General features: G+C 39.4%; 1 protein-coding gene across 1 annotated transcript; it reads left to right on the top strand.

Moving 5' to 3' along the window:
• Window positions 1–5,346: 5,346 nt before the first annotated feature.
• Window positions 5,347–15,721, top strand: C4bpb (complement component 4 binding protein beta). The gene is made up of 6 exons (XM_090341303.1): window positions 5,347–5,561; window positions 6,097–6,270; window positions 8,272–8,448; window positions 12,619–12,712; window positions 14,149–14,275; window positions 15,519–15,721. The coding sequence occupies exons 1-6, from the start codon at window positions 5,489–5,491 to the stop codon at window positions 15,669–15,671; spliced, it is 798 nt and encodes a 265-aa protein (XP_090197429.1). The 5' UTR covers window positions 5,347–5,488; the 3' UTR covers window positions 15,672–15,721.
• The last annotated feature ends 3,829 nt before the right edge of the window (window positions 15,722–19,550 follow it).

The following is a 19,550-nucleotide window of genomic DNA, read 5'->3' as shown; positions in this document are numbered from 1 at the left end:
ATGAGAGAGCACTTCAGGAGGTCCAAGACACAATTAGGAAGCCTAATTTAAGGCTAATTGGTAGTGAGGAGGGCGTGGAGAAAGAGGTCAATGTTCTATACATAGAAAACCAAAATAAATGCAATATAGGGAAAGAAATGGCACCTAAACAACATACCATCTAAGGACCACATGAACTGTCAAGACACAGGCCCAAATAAAAGCTTTTAAAAATGGTAGGACCTAATAAATATCTCTCAATCCTCAATATCAATGGACTTAACTCTCCAATTAAACGGCATAGGCTGTCTAGTTGGATCAAAAAGCAAGAGCCATCGTTCTGCTGTCTTCAAGAGACACATCTTACCCAAAAAAACAATCATCTTTTGAAAGTGAGAGGTTGGAATAAACTCTATCAGGCTAACGGCCCCCATAAACAGGCTGGAGTTGCCATCCTCATATCAGATAAAATAGACTTCAAACTAAAATTAGTAAAAAAAGACAAAAAAGGTTACTACATACTACTAAAGGGATCTTTCCTCCAGGAAGACATAACGATCCTAAATATTTACACACCCAATCCCGGAGCTCCAAACTTCATCAAGCAAACTTTACTTACACTGAAACCATACATAGATCGAAATACAGTGATTGTCGGTGACTTTAACACACCACTCTCACCTATGGACAGATCAACAAGGCAAAAACTCAACAGAGAAACCTTAGAACTGAACAACTATATAGACCAACTAGATCTAACAGACATCTGCAGAATATTCCACCCAGCAACAACACAATATACGTTTTTCTCAGCAGCACATGGAACATTTTCCAAAATAGATCACATCTTAGGCCATAAAACAAATCTGGACAGATTCAGAAACACTGAAATTATTCCATGTACACTCTCAGACCACAAAGGCATCAAACTGGAACTGAACACACATCTCCACCAACGAAAACCCTGCAACTCATGGAGACTGAACAACACATTGTTGAATCACCAATGGGTCATCAAAGAGATCAGAACAGAAATCCAAAAGTTTATGAAATTTAACAGTAAGGAGCACACAAAATACCAACTCCTTTGGGACCCAGCAAAGGCAGTACTCAGAGGAAAATTTATAGCGCTGAGTGCCTACAACAACAAGTTGGAAAAATTGCAAACCAACAAGTTAATGTCTCACCTTAAGATCCTGGAAAAAGAGCAACAAACCAACCCTAATCCCAGTAGAAGAAAGCAAATTATTAAAATCAAAGCAGAATTAAATGATTTGGAATCCAAAAAAACTATAGAAAGAATCAACAAAACAAGGAGTTGGTTCTTTGAAAGAATTAACAAAATTGACAAGCCCTTAGCAAATCTTACCAAAAAAAAGAAGAGAACATATCGAAATAAACAAAATCGCAGATGAAAATGGTAATATCACGACAGAAATTACCAAGATCCAGAATATCATGAGGGAATACTTCTCAAACCTTTATGCCAACAAATTTGAGAATCTAGATGAAATGGATGAATTCCTAGCCAATATTAACATACCCACACTGAACCAAGAAGAACTAACCCAACTCAACAGGCCTATTTCAAGCTCTGAAATAGAAATGGCAATTAGAGAACTTCCACCTAAGAAAAGCCCAGGGCCAGATGGACTCACAGCTGAATTCTATAAGGTCTTCAAAGCAGAGCTCACACCAATACTCCTCAAGCTCTTCAATGAAATTGAAAATGAAGGTTCCTTACCAAACTCATTCTATGAAGCCAGTATAACCCTCACCCCAAACCAGACAGAGATTCATCAAAGAAAGAGAACTATAGACCTATATCTTTGATGAACATCGATGCAAAACTTCTCAACAAAATACTGGCCAACTGTCTACAACAACTCATCAAAAAAATTATACACTATGATCAAACTGGATTCATCACGGGGAGACAAAGCTGGTTCAACATACGCAAATCAATTAATATAATTCAACACATCAACAGGAGCAAGGACAAAAATCACATGATTGTCTCAATAGACGCAGAAAAGGCATTTGACAAGATCCAACACCCCTTTATGTTAAAAGCTCTGCAGAAACTAGGAATCCAAGGAACATTCCTCAATATAATAAAGGCTGTGTATGACAAACCCACAGCTAGTATTATACTTAATGGCGAAAAGCTAAAGCCATTCCCTCTAAAATCAGGAACGAGACAAGGATGCCCACTCTCTCCACTCCTCTTTAACATAGTACTAGAATTCCTAGCCAGTGCAATAAGGCAAGAAGCAAGCATAAAGGGGATCCAAGTAGGGAAAGAGGAAATAAAACTATCCCTCTTTGCAGATGACATGATTCTGTATTTAAAGAATCCTATAGACTCTACTCCCAAGCTCCTTGAGCTGATTCAAAGCTTTGGAAGAGTAGCAGGCTATAAAATCAACCCTCAAAAATCAACTGCCTTCCTTTATGCCAACAGTGAGAGGAACGAGGCAATAATCAGGAAAGAAACTCCTTTCACAATAGCCTCAAAGAAAATAAAGTACCTAGGAATTAGCTTAACTAAGAATGTAAAGGACCTTTTTGACGAAAACTTTAAAACCCTAAAATAGGAAATTAAAGCAGAACTAAGGAAATGGAAAAACCTCCCACGCTCCTGGATTGGAAGAATCAACATTGTGAAAATGACAATCTTGCCAAGAGCTATCTACAAATTCAATGCAATACCCATCAATATCCTAATGTCATTCTTTAAAGAAATAGAAGAGGCAATCCAAAATTTCATATGGAATAATAAAAGACCCCGTATAGCAAAAACACTTCTTAGCAGAAAGAACAGCGCTGGAGGAATTTCAATTCCAAACTTTAGACTCTATTACAGAGCTATAATTATCAAAACAGCTTGGTACTGGCACAGGAACAGGCCTGAAGACCAATGGAATAGAACTGAGGACCCAGATATTAAACCACAGACCTATGGCCACCTAATCTTTGACAAGGGAGCCAACAAAATAGAATGGAAGAAAGACAGCCTCTTCAACAAGTTGTGCTGGCAGAACTGGTTAAGCACCTGCAGAAAACTAAAGCTGGATCCTTCTTTGTCACCTTGCACTAGAATTAACTCCAAATGGATCAAAGACCTGGAGGTAAAAGCTGACACACTGAAAACTTTACAGGAAGGAATAGGAGATACACTAGGCCTCCTTGGCACAGGTCGAAACTTTCTTAATAAGGACCAAGAATCACAACAAATCAGTGAAAGGCTGGATAAGTGGGACTGCATTAAACTGCAGAGCTTTTGTATGGCAAAGGACATAGCTAGTAAATTAATTAGGAAGCCTACAGAGTGGGAGAAGATCTTCACCAACCAAACAACGGACAAAGGCCTCATATCTAAAATATATCAACAACTCAAAAAATTGAATCACTCCAAAACTAATCTCCAAAGTAACAACCATCCCATTAAAAAATGGGCCAAAGACTTAAAGAGAGTCTTCTCTGAAGAAGAAACAAAAATGGCCTATAGACACATGAAGAAATGCTCAACATCTCTGCTCATAAAAGAAATGCAAATCAAAACAACTCTAAGATTCCACCTCACTCCAGCTAGAATGGCCAGGATCAGGAAAACGAATAACAACAGATGCTGGAGGGGATGTGGCCAGGAGGGATCACTACTACACTGTAGGTGGGAGTGCAAACTCGTTCAACCACTATGGAAAGCAGTGTGGCAGTGCCTCAAAAGGCTAAACATAGAGCTCCCCTATGACCCAGCAATTCCACTACTTGGCATTTACCCAACCATCCAGAAACAAGGACATACTAAATCCACTAGCACAACAATGTTCATTGCAGCACTATTCACCATAGCAAAGATATGGAACCAACCTAGGTGTCCCTCAGTTGATGAGTGGATCAACAAGTTGTGGTATTTGTACACAATTGAATTCTATGCTGCTGTCAGAAAGAATGACATCGCCCCATTTGTTAGGAAATGGAAAGACTTAGAAAAAATCATATTAAGGGAAGTAAGCCAGACTCAAAGGAACTTAGGCTCAATGGTTTCCCTCATTCGTCATAATCAGTAGAAACCTTGGGCTCTACTAGCAGAGATCTGCAATAGAGCAAAATCTTGATACATAAGGCCATATAATGTGAAGCTAATTGAAAGGACCTCCAGGATATTGAAACAAAAGCCATATAATGAATGATTGTTGTCCTTAATGTACTATGTTGTCTCTCATCTCCTTTGCTGTCCCTTGGCTATCTCATATTGGTATAGTATCTCACTTTGTTATCTGATATATTGAATTTATTTGTATTTGGATATTTGAAATTTGATAGGGAAGGGGGGAAAACCAAGATGGGTGGGGGGTGGGGGGGGAGGGAAATGGGTACCAAGATATGTGAAAGGGTATCAATGTACGTGAATTAATGCACCTTCTATCTGGCAAATATCATGTAACCCTTTTACTAATTACAATAAAAAATGTAATGTTTGTCAAAAAAAGAAATTAAGTCTCTTTCAATAAAAAAAAGACAAGTCAAAAAAAAAAGATTACTACTGTCCTTAGTATACTTTATTATTTTATCAGCACTTAAAATTTATCAGGAATTCCATCCCAACTTTATCACAGGGGCACAGGGAACTAATCAAGTGCTATACTAGGAATAAGAGACAACAAGTCACCTCCTCTCCACCCCCCAATGCATTTGACATGCTCTAAATTCTGACTCCAAAGCAATCTCCTCACCTCTCTTTTTGTTCACTTTGTTAACTCGGGTTCAGGCCAGAGCCTGACGCAGAGTGATGGCGTGGGAAGCCTGGCACAGTACTGGCACGTGAGGTTAAGGTGTCACTGAAGAACTTTGGAATGCTCAGGTGTGGAAGCAGTCAAGACCAGCTCCTTGCTAGGAAGTCGTGGTTCTGGAGAACCTGCTGGTGGGATCAGCTTACTTCCTTTACCCTCCATTTCTCACTGTCTTCAATGCTGCTTCCAGCAGCCCTGGGATATCTGAGGGTTGGGAAATGGGGAGGAGGAAGCACTGAGAGCTGGGTCTTACTTGGGAAGCCACCACTGGTGGGTGCCATGTCCTCTGTCCTCTGCTGGAGAGAGTTACTGGTGGACTGCAAACACTGGCAAATATTGACAGAGCTCAAGGTCATGGCAAAACTATTTGGCTCATATTTGTAAAAGAAAGATAAACCTGCAGTTAAAAGGGATTGGTGAGCTGGATTTGCATTCCCAGAAATGAGGAAATTTCTGAAACTGAGCTTTAAAACTGGTCGTTCTTTTAACCCCCTCTGTGATCGTTTTGGTGACTATCAATGCTGAGTTCCTTACTGCTGTTCTTATTTCCTGTTACAGGATATATTTTTTCTTTTTTATCATTTTTCCCCAGGGAAGGGAACCAATATAACTTCTTCTCTAGGAGGGAAGTGTTTAGTCTCAAGTGGTGTTAGAAGATCTGTTTGGGGGAAAACTAGGTGTCTGGGTCTGGTTCATTTCAGTCGAGTCACCTGATGTTTGAGCACCTGATGTTTTATAGGATTGTGTCCTGTCTTATGATTATGTGGCTGATTTCTATCTCAGGTGGTATGTATAATTTCCTTAAACTCAGCACACAAGGTGCTTGGTATCCGTTTGTGGGTATGAGGCATCATTCTGTGATGGTTCTAATAAATGCAACATTTATGGTGGTTATTTCATTTATTGGACATCTCAAATCACGCCACCTAATGTTTTGTACTCATTAGAAGATTAAGTTTAGTGGTGCTCCTGTTCTCTGAAGGGTGTGGTTATGATTGACTTTTACTCTGTATTCTAAAATTTATTTAAAACCTGTGAAGATTATGGATTTACACCTATTGTGAGCTCAAATACTGCATGAAACTTGAATAGGATTCCAGTGATTTCTTGGGACCTATAACTTGGATATACATGAAAAGAACAGGATATGGTTTTATATATATATATATATATATATATATATATATATATATATATGGACAGAGAAGAGTACAAGAAATCAGAATCTGTAATCCAACAAATGGACACTTGAGTATGGAACCTAATGGAGCTTTCTTTAGCCAGCACTATGTCACATGAATCTCTTCTCTTCCCCTCCCAGCTCTGAGCTGTCCAGAACTTCCTCCAGTGGACAATAGCATTTTTATTGCGAAGGAGATAGAAGGGAAGATTTGGGGGACTTACCTTTGCAATAAGGGCCACCACCTGGTAGGACAAGACATTTTTTGGTGCAACAACTCAAAAGAGTGGAATGCCATCATCCCTGAGTGCCGCTGTAAGTTGGATCTTCATATCTTATTGTCCATATTGTCATCCCTCTAGATTCTTTTTCATCTCCTTTCTGAAGAAAAGTGAATACTTAGTGAATTTCTAGAAGCCAATTTTAATGGCTTTTTCTATTAATGTGTATAAAATAGTATGTAGTATAAGGTTTCAACATGGAAGTTCCTTACATGGTCATATAATGTATGTTGATTCCATTCATTTCCTCTATTACTCTTTCTAACTCTCTTTTACCCTGTCCTTTCCCTTCTCCCACCTTTCATGCGTGGCTGGTTTTGTTTTCTTTCGTTTTCCCCTAGCATCCCTCCAAATAATGATCCCATGTTTTTCTCTCATTTTCTCTGTAGTGGTTAAGCTTATCTTGGAAGGTGAAAGATCAGTTCTTAATAAGAACTAATACAAATTCTTTATTCCTGTGTAAGCAGAAGTCTATTTATTTTTGTAAGTTTATTTTTATTTTTTAGTGCTAGGGTTGAACATAGAGCTTCCCACAGATACTGTCTCACTGAGCTATGCCCTCAGTCTTCAAAAAGAATGTTTTTTCATATACTAAAACTTCTTTTATTTTGCTTAAATTTATTTAATCTCATACTGCCTAAAAATTCTTCTTTAAGTTTAACTTTATCTTTGAATTAGCGTAAATATTGATCATCTGAGGAGATTTCGTTGTTATTCTGATATATACAGTGAACTTTGAACTTTGAACAAGTTCTTTTTTTTTTTTTTTTTTTTTTTTGGTGGGTCATGGGGCTTGAACTCTGGGCCTGGACACTGTCCCTGAGCTCTTAGCTCAAGACTACTGTCCTACCCTTCAAGCCATAGCCCCACTTCCCATTTTCTAGTGATTAATTGGAGATAAGAATCTCACATTCTTTAGTGCCAGGGCTGGCTTTGAATCATGATTCTCAGATTTCAGCCTCCTGAGTAGCTAGGATTACAGGCATGAGTTACTGCGCTCAGCTGAACAAGTTCTTATATCTACAAAACTCAAAAACACCAAGTTAACATGTTTATTCATCCCACTCTTTTGCCAGTTAGCAATATCTGGCAAATGGCTTTCTCCTTACTTTATTAATGTAAAGTGAGTAATTTTATCTCATGTAAAATATGTCTCATTTTATGTCTCATCTTGTCAATTTACAAAGAAGAAAAGTGAGAGCTATCTAGCTTGCCCAGGATCACAGAACTGGTGATGGTAGTATGGAGAATAATTAATTCATGTCTACTTTATTATTAACTATTCTTAAAATTAACTACATTCATTCTTTATACACTTACACCAATTTTTATTTTTTTTTAAAAAATAGGCCATATTCATCAGACAGGGGAGAGGGAATTGTTATATCTCCATATGCTTACATGAATATTTTCAATCTTCTTTCATGTGAAAAACAATCATATCCTTTTGCATTCTTTCCTTTTTTTTTTTTTTGCCAGTCCTGAGCACTGTCCTTGGATTTTTCTCAAGGCTAGAGCTCTACCACTTGAGCCTCAGCACCACTTCAGGCTTTTTACTGTGTATGTGGGGTACCAAGGATTCAAACCCGGGTCTTCATGCATGCTGGGCAAGCACTCTACCACTAGGCCAAACTCCCGGCCCCCCCCCCAATTTTTTTTTTAAATGGGCGAGTAACGTAAAAATTCAGCTGGATGAAAGAGAAGGAAAGATTTAGGTAATACTTGGGCTCAAGAATTTTTAGAACAACCTTTTACCAGAACAATAGCCACATGAATGGGATTTTCTGGTTTTGTGCTTAATGATGCTTATGTCAGTCCAGGTGCCAATCAAATTATCCTTAGGCATGGCCAAGGCCATGCTCGGGCTGGTCGTCTGTCATCCTACATCAATACGATTAGGCCCCATTCACCTTTACCTATTAAGCATGTGCAGCCTTGAGGTGTGATTTGCTATTTTCTCTTTGAAACCTGAAGGAGGTGTGTCTTTGGCTATGGTAGGCTCCATCCTGGTCCTTGCTCATTTGCTCTCTTCTAGTGGGCCACTGTCCTGGTCCTGTGTTGGTGAATGGTGAGTTCAATTCTTCAGGGCCGGTAAATGAAGGAGACAAAGTCATGTTCAAGTGTGATGAATACTACATCCTCAAGGGCAGCAACTGGAGTGAGTGCCTACCCAACCACACATGGATGCCTCCCCTCCCCATCTGCAAAAGTCGTAAGTACTGGAGATGGCCCAGTGTTATCCTAGACATTCTCCCCACTGGCCTCTAATGTATCTTCCCGGAAAATGTCAGGATCTAACTGACAATCGAGAAATAAAGGGAGTTCGCTGAAGTAAAATCTTGGTTTTAAATAACTACATATAGTTACACTATAATTTGTTATACATTTCTCATATTGATGGACATTTATTTTTATTTTTACATTTTTTGGCTATAGAAAACAATGCTTTAAGTGTGTGTTTTATATGCCCATGTCTCAATATCCTCTTCTCTCTTTCTTTATCTCTTTCTTTTTTCCTTTTTTTTTTCTTTTCCAATTTTGGGGCTTGACCTCAGGGCCTTGTACTTGCTCAGCTGGCACCACTTTCATCCCTGCTGTATTCTATTATTTTGGAGATAGAGTCTTGTGAACTTTTCTACCCCACCTGGATTTGAACCAAGATCCTTGGCTCTCAGTCCCCTGAATACCTATCTATCAGAAATTAGCCACTGGTACTCAGCGTATGTTGTTATTTCCTTAGAGTAAATTTCTAGAATAACTGCTGAGTTATTGTTATTACAGCACAATATATGTGAAATATTCAGAAAATTCTAAAAACTGTTGCTACATATTTGAGTATGAAATAAATATCAATAGGTCAATGGTTTTTTTGCTTGTTAATAATTAGCGAAGTATGGAAATACAGAAGTAACACCTACGTGATGTATCTGAAAATTTACTGAAGGGCATTAGATAAAACTTGAGTAAAAGAAAACATAAACTGTGATTCAGAATAGGCGGACTTACTCCATTTTTAATTGAAAATTCCATAAGGCAAAAAGAAATTTTACAATCTCACTTGAAAGGATACAAAGTTAATCTTGTAAATTTACTTTTTTAAAGAAAATGATGTCTGATTTGGCTAAAAAATAGAAGAACTACTTTAATAGGTAGTAAACTATGCATCAATATTGTTATAATGTTATGACTGTTTTTTAAAATAGCGGCTTAAAAGTTATCATTTGAAACTGGGTGCTGGTGGCTCACACCTGTAATCCTAGCTACTCAGGAGGCTGAGATCTGAGGATTGGGAATCAAAGCCAGCCTGGGTAGGAAATCCTGTGAGACTCTTATCTCCAATTGACTACCAGAACTGGAAGTAGTGCTGTGGCCTTGAGGTGAAGAGTTCAGGGACAGTGTCCAGGCCCAGAGTTTAAGCCCCACAACTGAGAAAACAACAAAAAAGTTTTCATTTGAAAAATATACAAAACAGGATAAAAGTCATAATTTTGAGAATTATAGCTCTGTAATAGAGTCTAAAGTTTGGAATTGAAATTCCTCCAGCGCTGTTCTTTCTGCTAAGAAGTGTTTTTGCTATACGGGGTCTTTTATTATTCCATATGAAATTTTGGATTGCCTCTTCTATTTCTTTAAAGAATGACATTGGGATGTTGATGGGTATTGCATTGAATTTGTAGATAGCTCTTGGCAAGATTGTCATTTTCACAATGTTGATTCTTCCAATCCAGGAGCATGGGAGGTTTTTCCATTTCCTTAGTTCTGCTTTAATTTCCTTTTTTAGGGTTTTAAAGTTTTCGTCAAAAAGGTCCTTTACATTCTTAGTTAAGCTAATTCCTAGGTACTTTATTTTCTTTGAGGCTATTGTGAAAGGAGTTTCTTTCCTGATTATTGCCTCGTTCCTCTCACTGTTGGCATAAAGGAAGGCAGTTGATTTTTGAGGGTTGATTTTATAGCCTGCTACTCTTCCAAAGCTTTGAATCAGCTCAAGGAGCTTGGGAGTAGAGTCTATAGGATTCTTTAAATATAGAATCATGTCATCTGCAAAGAGGGATAGTTTTATTTCCTCTTTCCCTACTTGGATCCCCTTTATGCTTGCTTCTTGCCTTATTGCACTGGCTAGGAATTCTAGAGCTATAATTCTCAAAACAGCTTGGTACTGGCACAGGAACAGGCCTGAAGACCAATGGAATAGAACTGAGGACCCAGATATTAAACCACAGACCTATGGCCACCTAATCTTTGACAAGGGAGCCAACAAAATAGAATGGAAGAAAGACAGCCTCTTCAACAAGTTGTGCTGGCAGAACTGGTTAAGCACCTGCAGAAAACTAAAGCTGGATCCTTCTTTGTCACCTTGCACTAGAATTAACTCCAAATGGATCAAAGACCTGGAGGTAAAAGCTGACACACTGAAAACTCTACAGGAAGGAATAGGAGATACACTAGGCCTCCTTGGCACAGGTCGAAACTTTCTTAATAAGGACCAAGAATCACAACAAATCAGAGAAAGGCTGGATAAGTGGGACTGCATTAAACTGCAGAGCTTTTGTATGGCAAAGGACATAGCTAGTAAACTAATCAGGAAGCCTACAGAGTGGGAGAAGATCTTCACCAACCAAACAACGGACAAAGGCCTCATATCTAAAATATATCAACAACTCAAAAAATTGAATCACTCCAAAACTAACCTCCAAAGTAACAACCATCCCATTAAAAAATGGGCCAAAGACTTAAAGAGAGTCTTCTCTGAAGAAGAAACAAAAATGGCCTATAGACACATGAAGAAATGCTCCACATCTCTGGTCATAAAAGAAATGCAAATCAAAACAACTCTAAGATTCCACCTCACTCCAGCTAGAATGGCCAGGATCAGGAAAACGAATGACAACAGATGCTGGAGGGGATGTGGCCAGGAGGGATCACTACTACACTGTGGGTGGGAGTGCAAACTCGTTCAACCACTATGGAAAGCAGTGTGGCAGTGCCTCAAAAGGCTAAACATAGAACTCCCCTATGACCCAGCAATTCCACTACTTGGCATTTACCCAACCACCCAGAAACAAGGACATACTAAACCCACTAGCACAACAATGTTCATTGCAGCACTATTCACCATAGCAAAGATATGGAACCAACCTAGATGTCCCTCAGTTGATGAGTGGATCAACAAGTTGTGGTATTTGTACACAATTGAATTCTATGCTGCTGTCAGAAAGAATGACATCGCCCCATTTGTTAGGAAATGGAAAGACTTAGAAAAAAATCATATTAAGTGAAGTAAGCCAGACTCAAAGGAACTTAGGCTCAATGGTTTCCCTCATTCGTCATAATCAGTAGAAACCTTGGGCTCTACTAGCAGAGATTTGCAATAGAGCAAAATCTTGATACATAAGGACATATAATGTGAAGCTAATTGAAAGGACCTCCAGGATATTGAAACAAAAGCCATATAATGAATGATTGTTGTCCTTAATGTACTATGTTATCTCTCATCTCTTTTGCTGTCCCTTGGTTATCTCATATTGGTATAGTATCTCACTTTGTTATCTGATATATTGAATTTATTTGTATTTGGATATTTGAAATTTGATAGGGAAGGGGGAAAACCAAGACGGGTGGGGGGTGTGGGGGGGGGAGGGAAACGGGTACCAAGACATGTGAAAGGGTATCAATGTATGTGAATTAATGCACCTTCTATCTGGCAAATATCATGTAACCCTTTTACTAATTACAATAAAAAAAGTCATAATTTGTCCACTGCAAAATTATCTATAAGTATTATATACAAGGTAGTATTAGCATGGCAAATGACAGATACTTCTGACTAATACACCACTAAAATAGTAAGTGTGAGACAGAAAAGTAGGACAGATTATGGGTAGCATTTGTTTTAGTGAGAATGAGATGATTGCTCATTTGGAAAAAGGCAAAGTTGTAGCTCTAGTTTACACCCTGTTTAAAACAATGTATATACTACAGATGGATTGATATACATAAATATAAAACCAAAATGATTAGGCTACTAAAAGAAAACCTGAAAGAATTTGGAAAAGAAAAAGTCTTTTACCTATGGTTTAAAATTTCTTTCCTAGTAGGCTACCAATTAGTATTTGCTGTGTGTGTATTTCCTTCCTTTTTAGCTCTGCAGCCCGGGAAATATTCCTGAATTCCTGCTAGATCAGATGACGAGTGTGGGAGGGGGGAGGGCAAAGGGGAAGGATCTTTCTCCTGGGCAAAGATGACAGTGTCCCTGGGTGCCCCCTCCACTGTTCTGAAGATAGCAGTTGCAGGTGCCCACAGGGTCCACAGGGATGCCAGTCCACCATTGGCTCTTACAAGTTGAGAGAGGCACATTCCTCACCTGCACACTTCCTTCTTTCAGGAGATTGTGACCCTCCTGGGAATCTACCCCATGGCTATTTTAAAGGAGGAAACTTCACCTCAGGATCTGTTATTACTTATTTCTGTAAGGAGAGGTAAGTACACAGTGTATATTATTTTGGAGAATAGTCTAGTCTGTGTCTCTCCCCCTAATCCTCTAATTTCCTGCTGCTTCAAGATTCTGGGCTCCCTCATTCTTGAGAGCTGTTTTAGCCCATGATCAACTGTTTCCAACCACTAGAAAAGATGGATCCTGTTAGCAAAACCTATTTCTTCCTAATGAAGATGTCATTTTTAACCTCAAAAATACTTTTTAAGTACTAAAAATGCATGTTTTCTAAGGATTCAATGGAAACCTCAAAACATAGAGGGTCAGAAACATAAAGATTTAGAGCCAAGATCCTTAAAGGGTCCTACTTAAAATCTAAACTTTGTTTTTCTTTTGATGGTAGTAAGGTTTGAATTCAGGGCTTTGTGGTAGAGCGGGTGCACAATCTCTTGAGCTATGTTTGCAGTTCCTTTTCACCCCTTTGTCTCTGCTTGTTTGCTTTCAGGGATTTTTTTTTCTTTCATTTTGGCTGATCATGGAGCTTGAACTCAGAGCTTAAGGACTGTCCCTGAGCCTTTTTTCTCAACGCTAGCATCCTACCCCTTGGAGCCACAGTATCACTTCTGGTTTTCAGGTAGTTAATTGAAGATAAGAGTCTCACATATTTTTCTGCCTTCTCCCTGGGCTGGCTTTGAACCACAATCCACAGATCTCAGCATCCTGAGTAGCTAGAATGATAGGCGTGTGCCACTGGCACCTGGTTTCAGTTTTGTTTTCTTTTTGATAATAGTTACTGATTTTTGCTCAGGGTCAGCTTTGGACCTCAATTTTACTACCTAATCTTCCATACAGCTAGAACTATAGGTATGCATCACCACATCTGGTTTATTTTTTTGAGATGTGAGTCTTGCTAATTTTTGCCCAGGCTAGCCTCAAACTGCACTCTTTTCTAGCTTCTGGCATTACAGATGCATATCACTAAACTCTTACCTTAGACTGCTATATGTCACTTATCATGGACCAGCTATCCTTTTCTTCCCCTTGCCTCAGTCTGGTGGAGTTGTACAGCCTCATTGATATATCGGTTTTATTATAAACTTCCAATAGACTTTGCAACCAATTCTCATATTTGTCCAATGAGAAGTGAGTGCCCCTGTCTCAGCCTGATGTCTGAAGTAATTTTGAGAGAGAGCTTAGATAAGTAACATGCCTTTTTAGCTTATTGAATGATCAAACGATGCTCTCCTCGGCCTCCCTATGCAAAAACTACGCACAAACACATTGATTCTGAATCTAGCACTCTGTGTATTTTACACAGTGATTGGTTCCCATTTCCTAGCATTTGTAAGACTAAGATAATCAAATTGATTTGTAAGCCTAAGATAATTGAAGCCTATAATTTAGGTTCAGAGGCAAGGAGATGGATCCTGTTACCCAGTATGGCAGGTGGCACGGCCTGGCATTGTTTTGACTTTCCTGCAGGTACCATTTGGTGGGTCCACAGGAGCTGCAATGCCTTGATGGGGAGTGGAGCAGTGACGTTCCAGCCTGTGAGCGGATCCCAGAAGCTCCTAAACCTGTGTGGCAGATGGCGATTGAGAAGGCTCTTGTAAGTAGGAGCTTCTGTCTCGTTCTCAGCTGTAATTTCACAGCTGGGCTTCCCTCCAAATTACAAGACAACTAAGTTAACATGCTCGGCATGATTTAGGACAGTGTGCTTGAATGGCATTTCTCATGTAATGGACATTTCCATTCACCACTACTGTGGTCAACACCACATAAAAACGTGGCCAATAGAAATCAGTGTCTCATCTGCCTTGTGCATGAATTCAATGGCTGAGATATGTTATGATGACTGACTTGAAAATTTTCTTACGATTCTTCTGGACTTCAAAAAAAAAGGCCTTTCCTTGAGATTCTTCTTTTAGTCTGTATTTATTACTGGGAAAATAATTCATAATTGAAAACACATGCATTTGGATCTGAAAATGTAAATGATTTATTGTGATAATGACCCAGCTGCATTCTAGAAACATGGCTTAAGTGGTATAGGGCCTTCCTAGCAAGTAAAAACTCTATTTTATTCCATTTAATATTATTTATCTATTTATTGCTTTTTTATTGGGGTCAGCACTTTTGGCTTGAACACAAGGCCTCATGTTCTCCCTCAGCCTTTTTTTTTTTGCTATTATTAGGGGTCATAGGGCTTGAACTCCGGGCCTGGGTGCTGCCCCTGAGCTCTTCAGGTCAAGGCTACCACCCTACCCCTGGGCCTAGGCATTTTCCCTGATCTCTTCAGTTCAAGGCTATTGTCCTACCCCTAGAGCCACAGCACCACTTCCGGTTTTCTAGTGGTTTATTGGAGATAAGAGTCTGGCAAATATAATGTAACCCTTCTATTAATTACAATAAAAAATATATGAAAAAAAGAGTCTCACAGACTTTAGTGCTCAGGCTGGCTTTGAACCACGATCCTCAGATTTCAGCCTCCTGAGTAGCTAGGATTACAGCCACCTCGCCCGGCTGCTTTTTTTTTTTTATTATTTAAATCAAGCCTACTGCTGTATCATTTAAGTCACAGTTTCACTTTGGGCATTTTGCTGGTTAATTGGAGGTAAGAGTCCCTGAAAGTTTTCTGCCCTGCTGGCTGCAACCCATGATCCTTAGATCTCAGCCTTTTGAGTAGCTAGAATTCACAGGCATGAGTCCGGATGCAAGGCCAAATCTCCAGTTCAAACTCCAGTACTTCCCCCAGAGATCAGATCTCTGCGGAAGTTCCCAGGGTTCCGAGACCTATCTAGCACTTTCTGGCTTCTTCCAGTTGTAACTTCATTATTTTTTTCTTTTTGCAGCATGTCTTTCAGGAGAATAAAGACTTTTGTAGTGCCACCAAGAGCTTTCTGGAAAGATTAAAGGAAAGTGGCTTAACAGTGGATGAACTCAAATATTCTCTGGAAATGAAGAAAGCAGAGTTAAAGGCAAAGATACTGCAACATCATAGTTGAGAAGATTGGTAATAGAAACAAAACCGAATAAATTTGGCTCCGAAACTGGTTTCAGAAAGTCTCTGGGCTGAAATTGAACTTCATAGTAGCCAATGCAGTGGTATACGTGTGTGTGTGTGTGTGTGTGTGTGTGTGTGTGCGCGCACACGAACATTGTTGTTGTTGTTGTTGTTATGATTACAAGATGAAAAATAAAAGTGTAGTGATCAGTTTAGGGCCAGAATTGCCAATACATTCACGGAGAGGAGAGAGTTTAATTTCCTGTTTGTGAGAGAATGAGTTAGCTTGGATCTCCAATAAGTGTGTGGCCTCCTGTTTTGACATGAGAGAAAATTTATGAGACAAGTATAAATGAAATGAACTCAGAGCCCGGGCATTGTGCCTCACTTCTTTTGCTTAAAGCTAATGCTCTACCACTTTGAGCCACAGCTCCACTTCTGTTTTGTTTTGGTGGTTAATTGGACATAAGAGTTTCATGGGGACATTCCTGCCTGGACTGGATTTGGGCTGCAGTCCTCAGATCTCAGCCTCCTGAGTAGCTAGGATTATAGGTGTGAGCCAATGGCAGCTGGCTGAAAAAAATTTTTTGAGTGGAAGAGAGCATACCTCAGGGAGGCTGTGGCTAGAAGGCAGTGGGGGCGTGATGGTGACTGAGAAAGAACATGCACAGGGCTTAGGTCACACTTTTGAGAAGGGGCACATCACCTAACAAACAGAATGAAGATGGAATTTGATATTTGGACAAGATTATAGAAACCATTTGGGATGAAAGATGTGGAGGCTGAGATAGGGAAAATAGGATCCATTCTTTTTTTTCATATATTTTTATTGTAATTAATAGAAGGGTTACATTATATTCACCAGATAGAAGGTGCATTAATTCCCATACATTGATACCCTTTCTCATGTCTTGGTCCCCATTTTCCTTCCCCTCACCCCCATCCCTCATCTTGTTTTCCCCCCTTCCCTATCCAATTTCAAATAACCAAATACAAATATATCCAATATATCAGATAACAAAGTGAGATACTGTAACAATATGAGATAACCAAGGGACAGTAAAGGAGATGAGAGATAACATAGTACATTAAGGACAACAATCACTCTTTATATGGCTTTTGTTTCTATATCCTAGAGGTCCTCTCATTTAGTGTCATACTATATGGCCTTATGTATCTAGGTTTTGCTCTATTGCAAATCTCTGCTATGAGAGCCCAAGGTTTCTACTCATTATGACAAATGAGGGAAACCATTGAGCCTATGTTCCTTTGAGTCTGGCTTACTTCACTTAATATGATTTTTTCTAAGTCTTTCCATTTCCTAACAAATGGGGCGATGTCATTCTTTCTGACAGCAGCATAGAATTCCATTGTGTACAAATGCCACATCTTGTTGATCCACTCATCAACCGAGGGGCATCTAGGTTGGTTCCATATCTTTGCTATGGTAAATAGTGCTGCAATGAACATCGTTGTGCTAGTGGATTTAGTCTGTCCTTGTTTCTGGACAATTGGATAAATGCCTAGTAGTGGAAATGCTGGGTCATAGGGGAGCTCTATGTTTAGTCTTTTGAGGAACCGCCATACTGCTTTCCATAGTGGTTGAATGAGTTTGCACTCCCACCAACAATGTAGTAGTGATCCCTCCTGGCCACATCCCCTCCAGCATCTGTTGTTATTAGTTTTCTTGATCCTGGCCATTCTAACTGGAGTGAGGTAGAATCACAGGAAGAATTTCAATACCAAACTTTAGACTCTATTACAGAGCTATAATTAACAAAACAGCTTGGTACTGGCACAAGAACAGGCCTGAAGACCAATGGAATAGAACTGAGGACCCAGATACTAAACCACAGACCTATGGCCACCTAATATTTGACAAGGGAGCCAACAAAATAGAATGGAAGAAAGACAGCCTCTTCAACAAGTTGTACTGGCAGAACTGGTTAAGCACCTGCAGAAACCTAAAGTTGGATCCTTCTTTGTCACCCTGCACTAGAATTAACTCCAAATGGATCAAAGACCTGGAGGTAAAAGCTGACACACTGAAAACTTTACAAGAAGGAATAGGAGATACTCTAGGCCTCCTTGGCACAGGTCGAAACTTTCTTAATAAGGACCAAGAATCACAACAAATCAGAGAAAGGCTAGATAAGTGGGACTGCATTAAACTGCAGAGCTTTTGTATGGAAAAGGAAATAGCTAGTAAATTAATTAGGAAGCCTACAGAATAGGAGAAGACCTTCACCAACCATACAATGGACAAAGGCCTCATATCTAAAATATATCAACAGCTCAAAAAATTGAATCACTCCAAAACTAATCTCCAAAGTAACAACCATCCCATTAAAAGATGGGCCAAAGACTTAAAGAGAGTCTTCTCTGAAGAAGAAATAAAAATGGCCTATAGACACATGAAGAAATGCTCAACATCTCTGGTCATAAAAGGATCCATTCTTTTTGAATCAAGAGGGAGTAGGTGAGAAAAATCTGACCTGAGTGAAGCTACTACAGAATGATTTTCAGTCAAACAGGAGGCAAGATTATCTTCTGAGAAGGAATATACCAATTGGTAGCATGAGGAGAAAAATTTGCAACAATTACAGTAGAAAGGACTGAAAAGCACTTCAATGCACTTGGAAATGATACTTTGAAGATCTATTTTAAAGGCATTGTTTCCTCTTAGCTTTCAAGACTGGACAGCTCAGAGTCCTCTTCTAAGCTCACTCATCCAATCAGGTGCTCCATTTTGGGATGTAGCCATGTTTTCTTTACCCCTAATAATCTGTACTGCTCCACAGACTAAATATCTTATAGCTGTCAAAACTTCTGGGATGAATTCAATCTGCTCTGGTTAACTCCTTTGTAAACCTGAATGGAATTGTTCTTTCAGAAAGAAATCTATGTTGTCAGAAAGGCAATAATATTTGGGCACACAAATCTGAAACTTTATGGTGAACAGCTTGATTGGGAAATGTCAAGTTTAAAATTCCTTCCTAGGAACCCGGTTAAAGTCATGATATCTATGTGGTATCAAATATTACTGGTCCTTTGATGTGTTTATCTGAATAGCACTCAATAGCAGACAAAACTCTAGGGATCTTTTAATATCTGGCATGTAATTTGTAGTTAGTCATAGTAGTTAATATTTAGCCTGGTGCTGGTAGCTCTCGTCTGTAATCATAGCTACTCATCTGTGGATCATGGTTCAAAGCCAGCCCAGACAGAAAAGCCCAATGCTACTCCTACCTCCAACTGACCAGAAAAAAAGCCAGACGTGGAGCTGTGGCTCAAGTGGTAGATCACCAGCTCTGAGCACAAAAGCTAATGGACAGTATCCAGACCTTGAGTCCAGGCCCCAGTACTGGCATACACACACATACATGCATGTATGTGCACACATAAAACATATCCACATGAATAGGAGTTGTATGTTGGTTGAACGCTTTGTAAGTTCCAGGGAACTCAACACATATCAGAAACTTAATCCCTGCTTGATAAATGTTTCACCTTTTCTTCTTCCTTGGGATGAATGAAGACCAGTGAAAGGCAAGACTGTTGCACCAGGAATGCCTGAAAAGCCTCTGGTCCTAGTGCCGCAGCTTTTCTAAATTCTGCAGTAGTCAAGGCTTCCAAACTACCTAGCGGGTGTCTTGCATAACTTTCTTGTGGTTATGAAAAGAAAAAAAACCCGGAATTTTGGCATTAAATTCAAATTACCTTTCTCACTTAGGGGAAATGGTTGGCAGAGGAGAAAAGAAATGATTGCAACATATGGTCGAGAATGAGAACTGGTGAAGAGGAAGATTAGGCAAGCACTGCTCTAGTTCTGCTGTTAATCATTCACTGGGCCAGAGGAGAGCCTTTTGTCCATCCATCT

The sequence above is a fragment of the Megascapheus bottae genome, chromosome 10, assembly GCF_031878675.1.
Source record: "Megascapheus bottae isolate mThoBot1 chromosome 10, mThoBot2.hap1, whole genome shotgun sequence".
Taxonomy (NCBI): domain Eukaryota; kingdom Metazoa; phylum Chordata; class Mammalia; order Rodentia; family Geomyidae; genus Megascapheus; species Megascapheus bottae.
The sequence above is the reverse complement of the archived record's forward strand: the minus strand, read 5'-3'. Positions and strand labels throughout refer to the sequence as shown.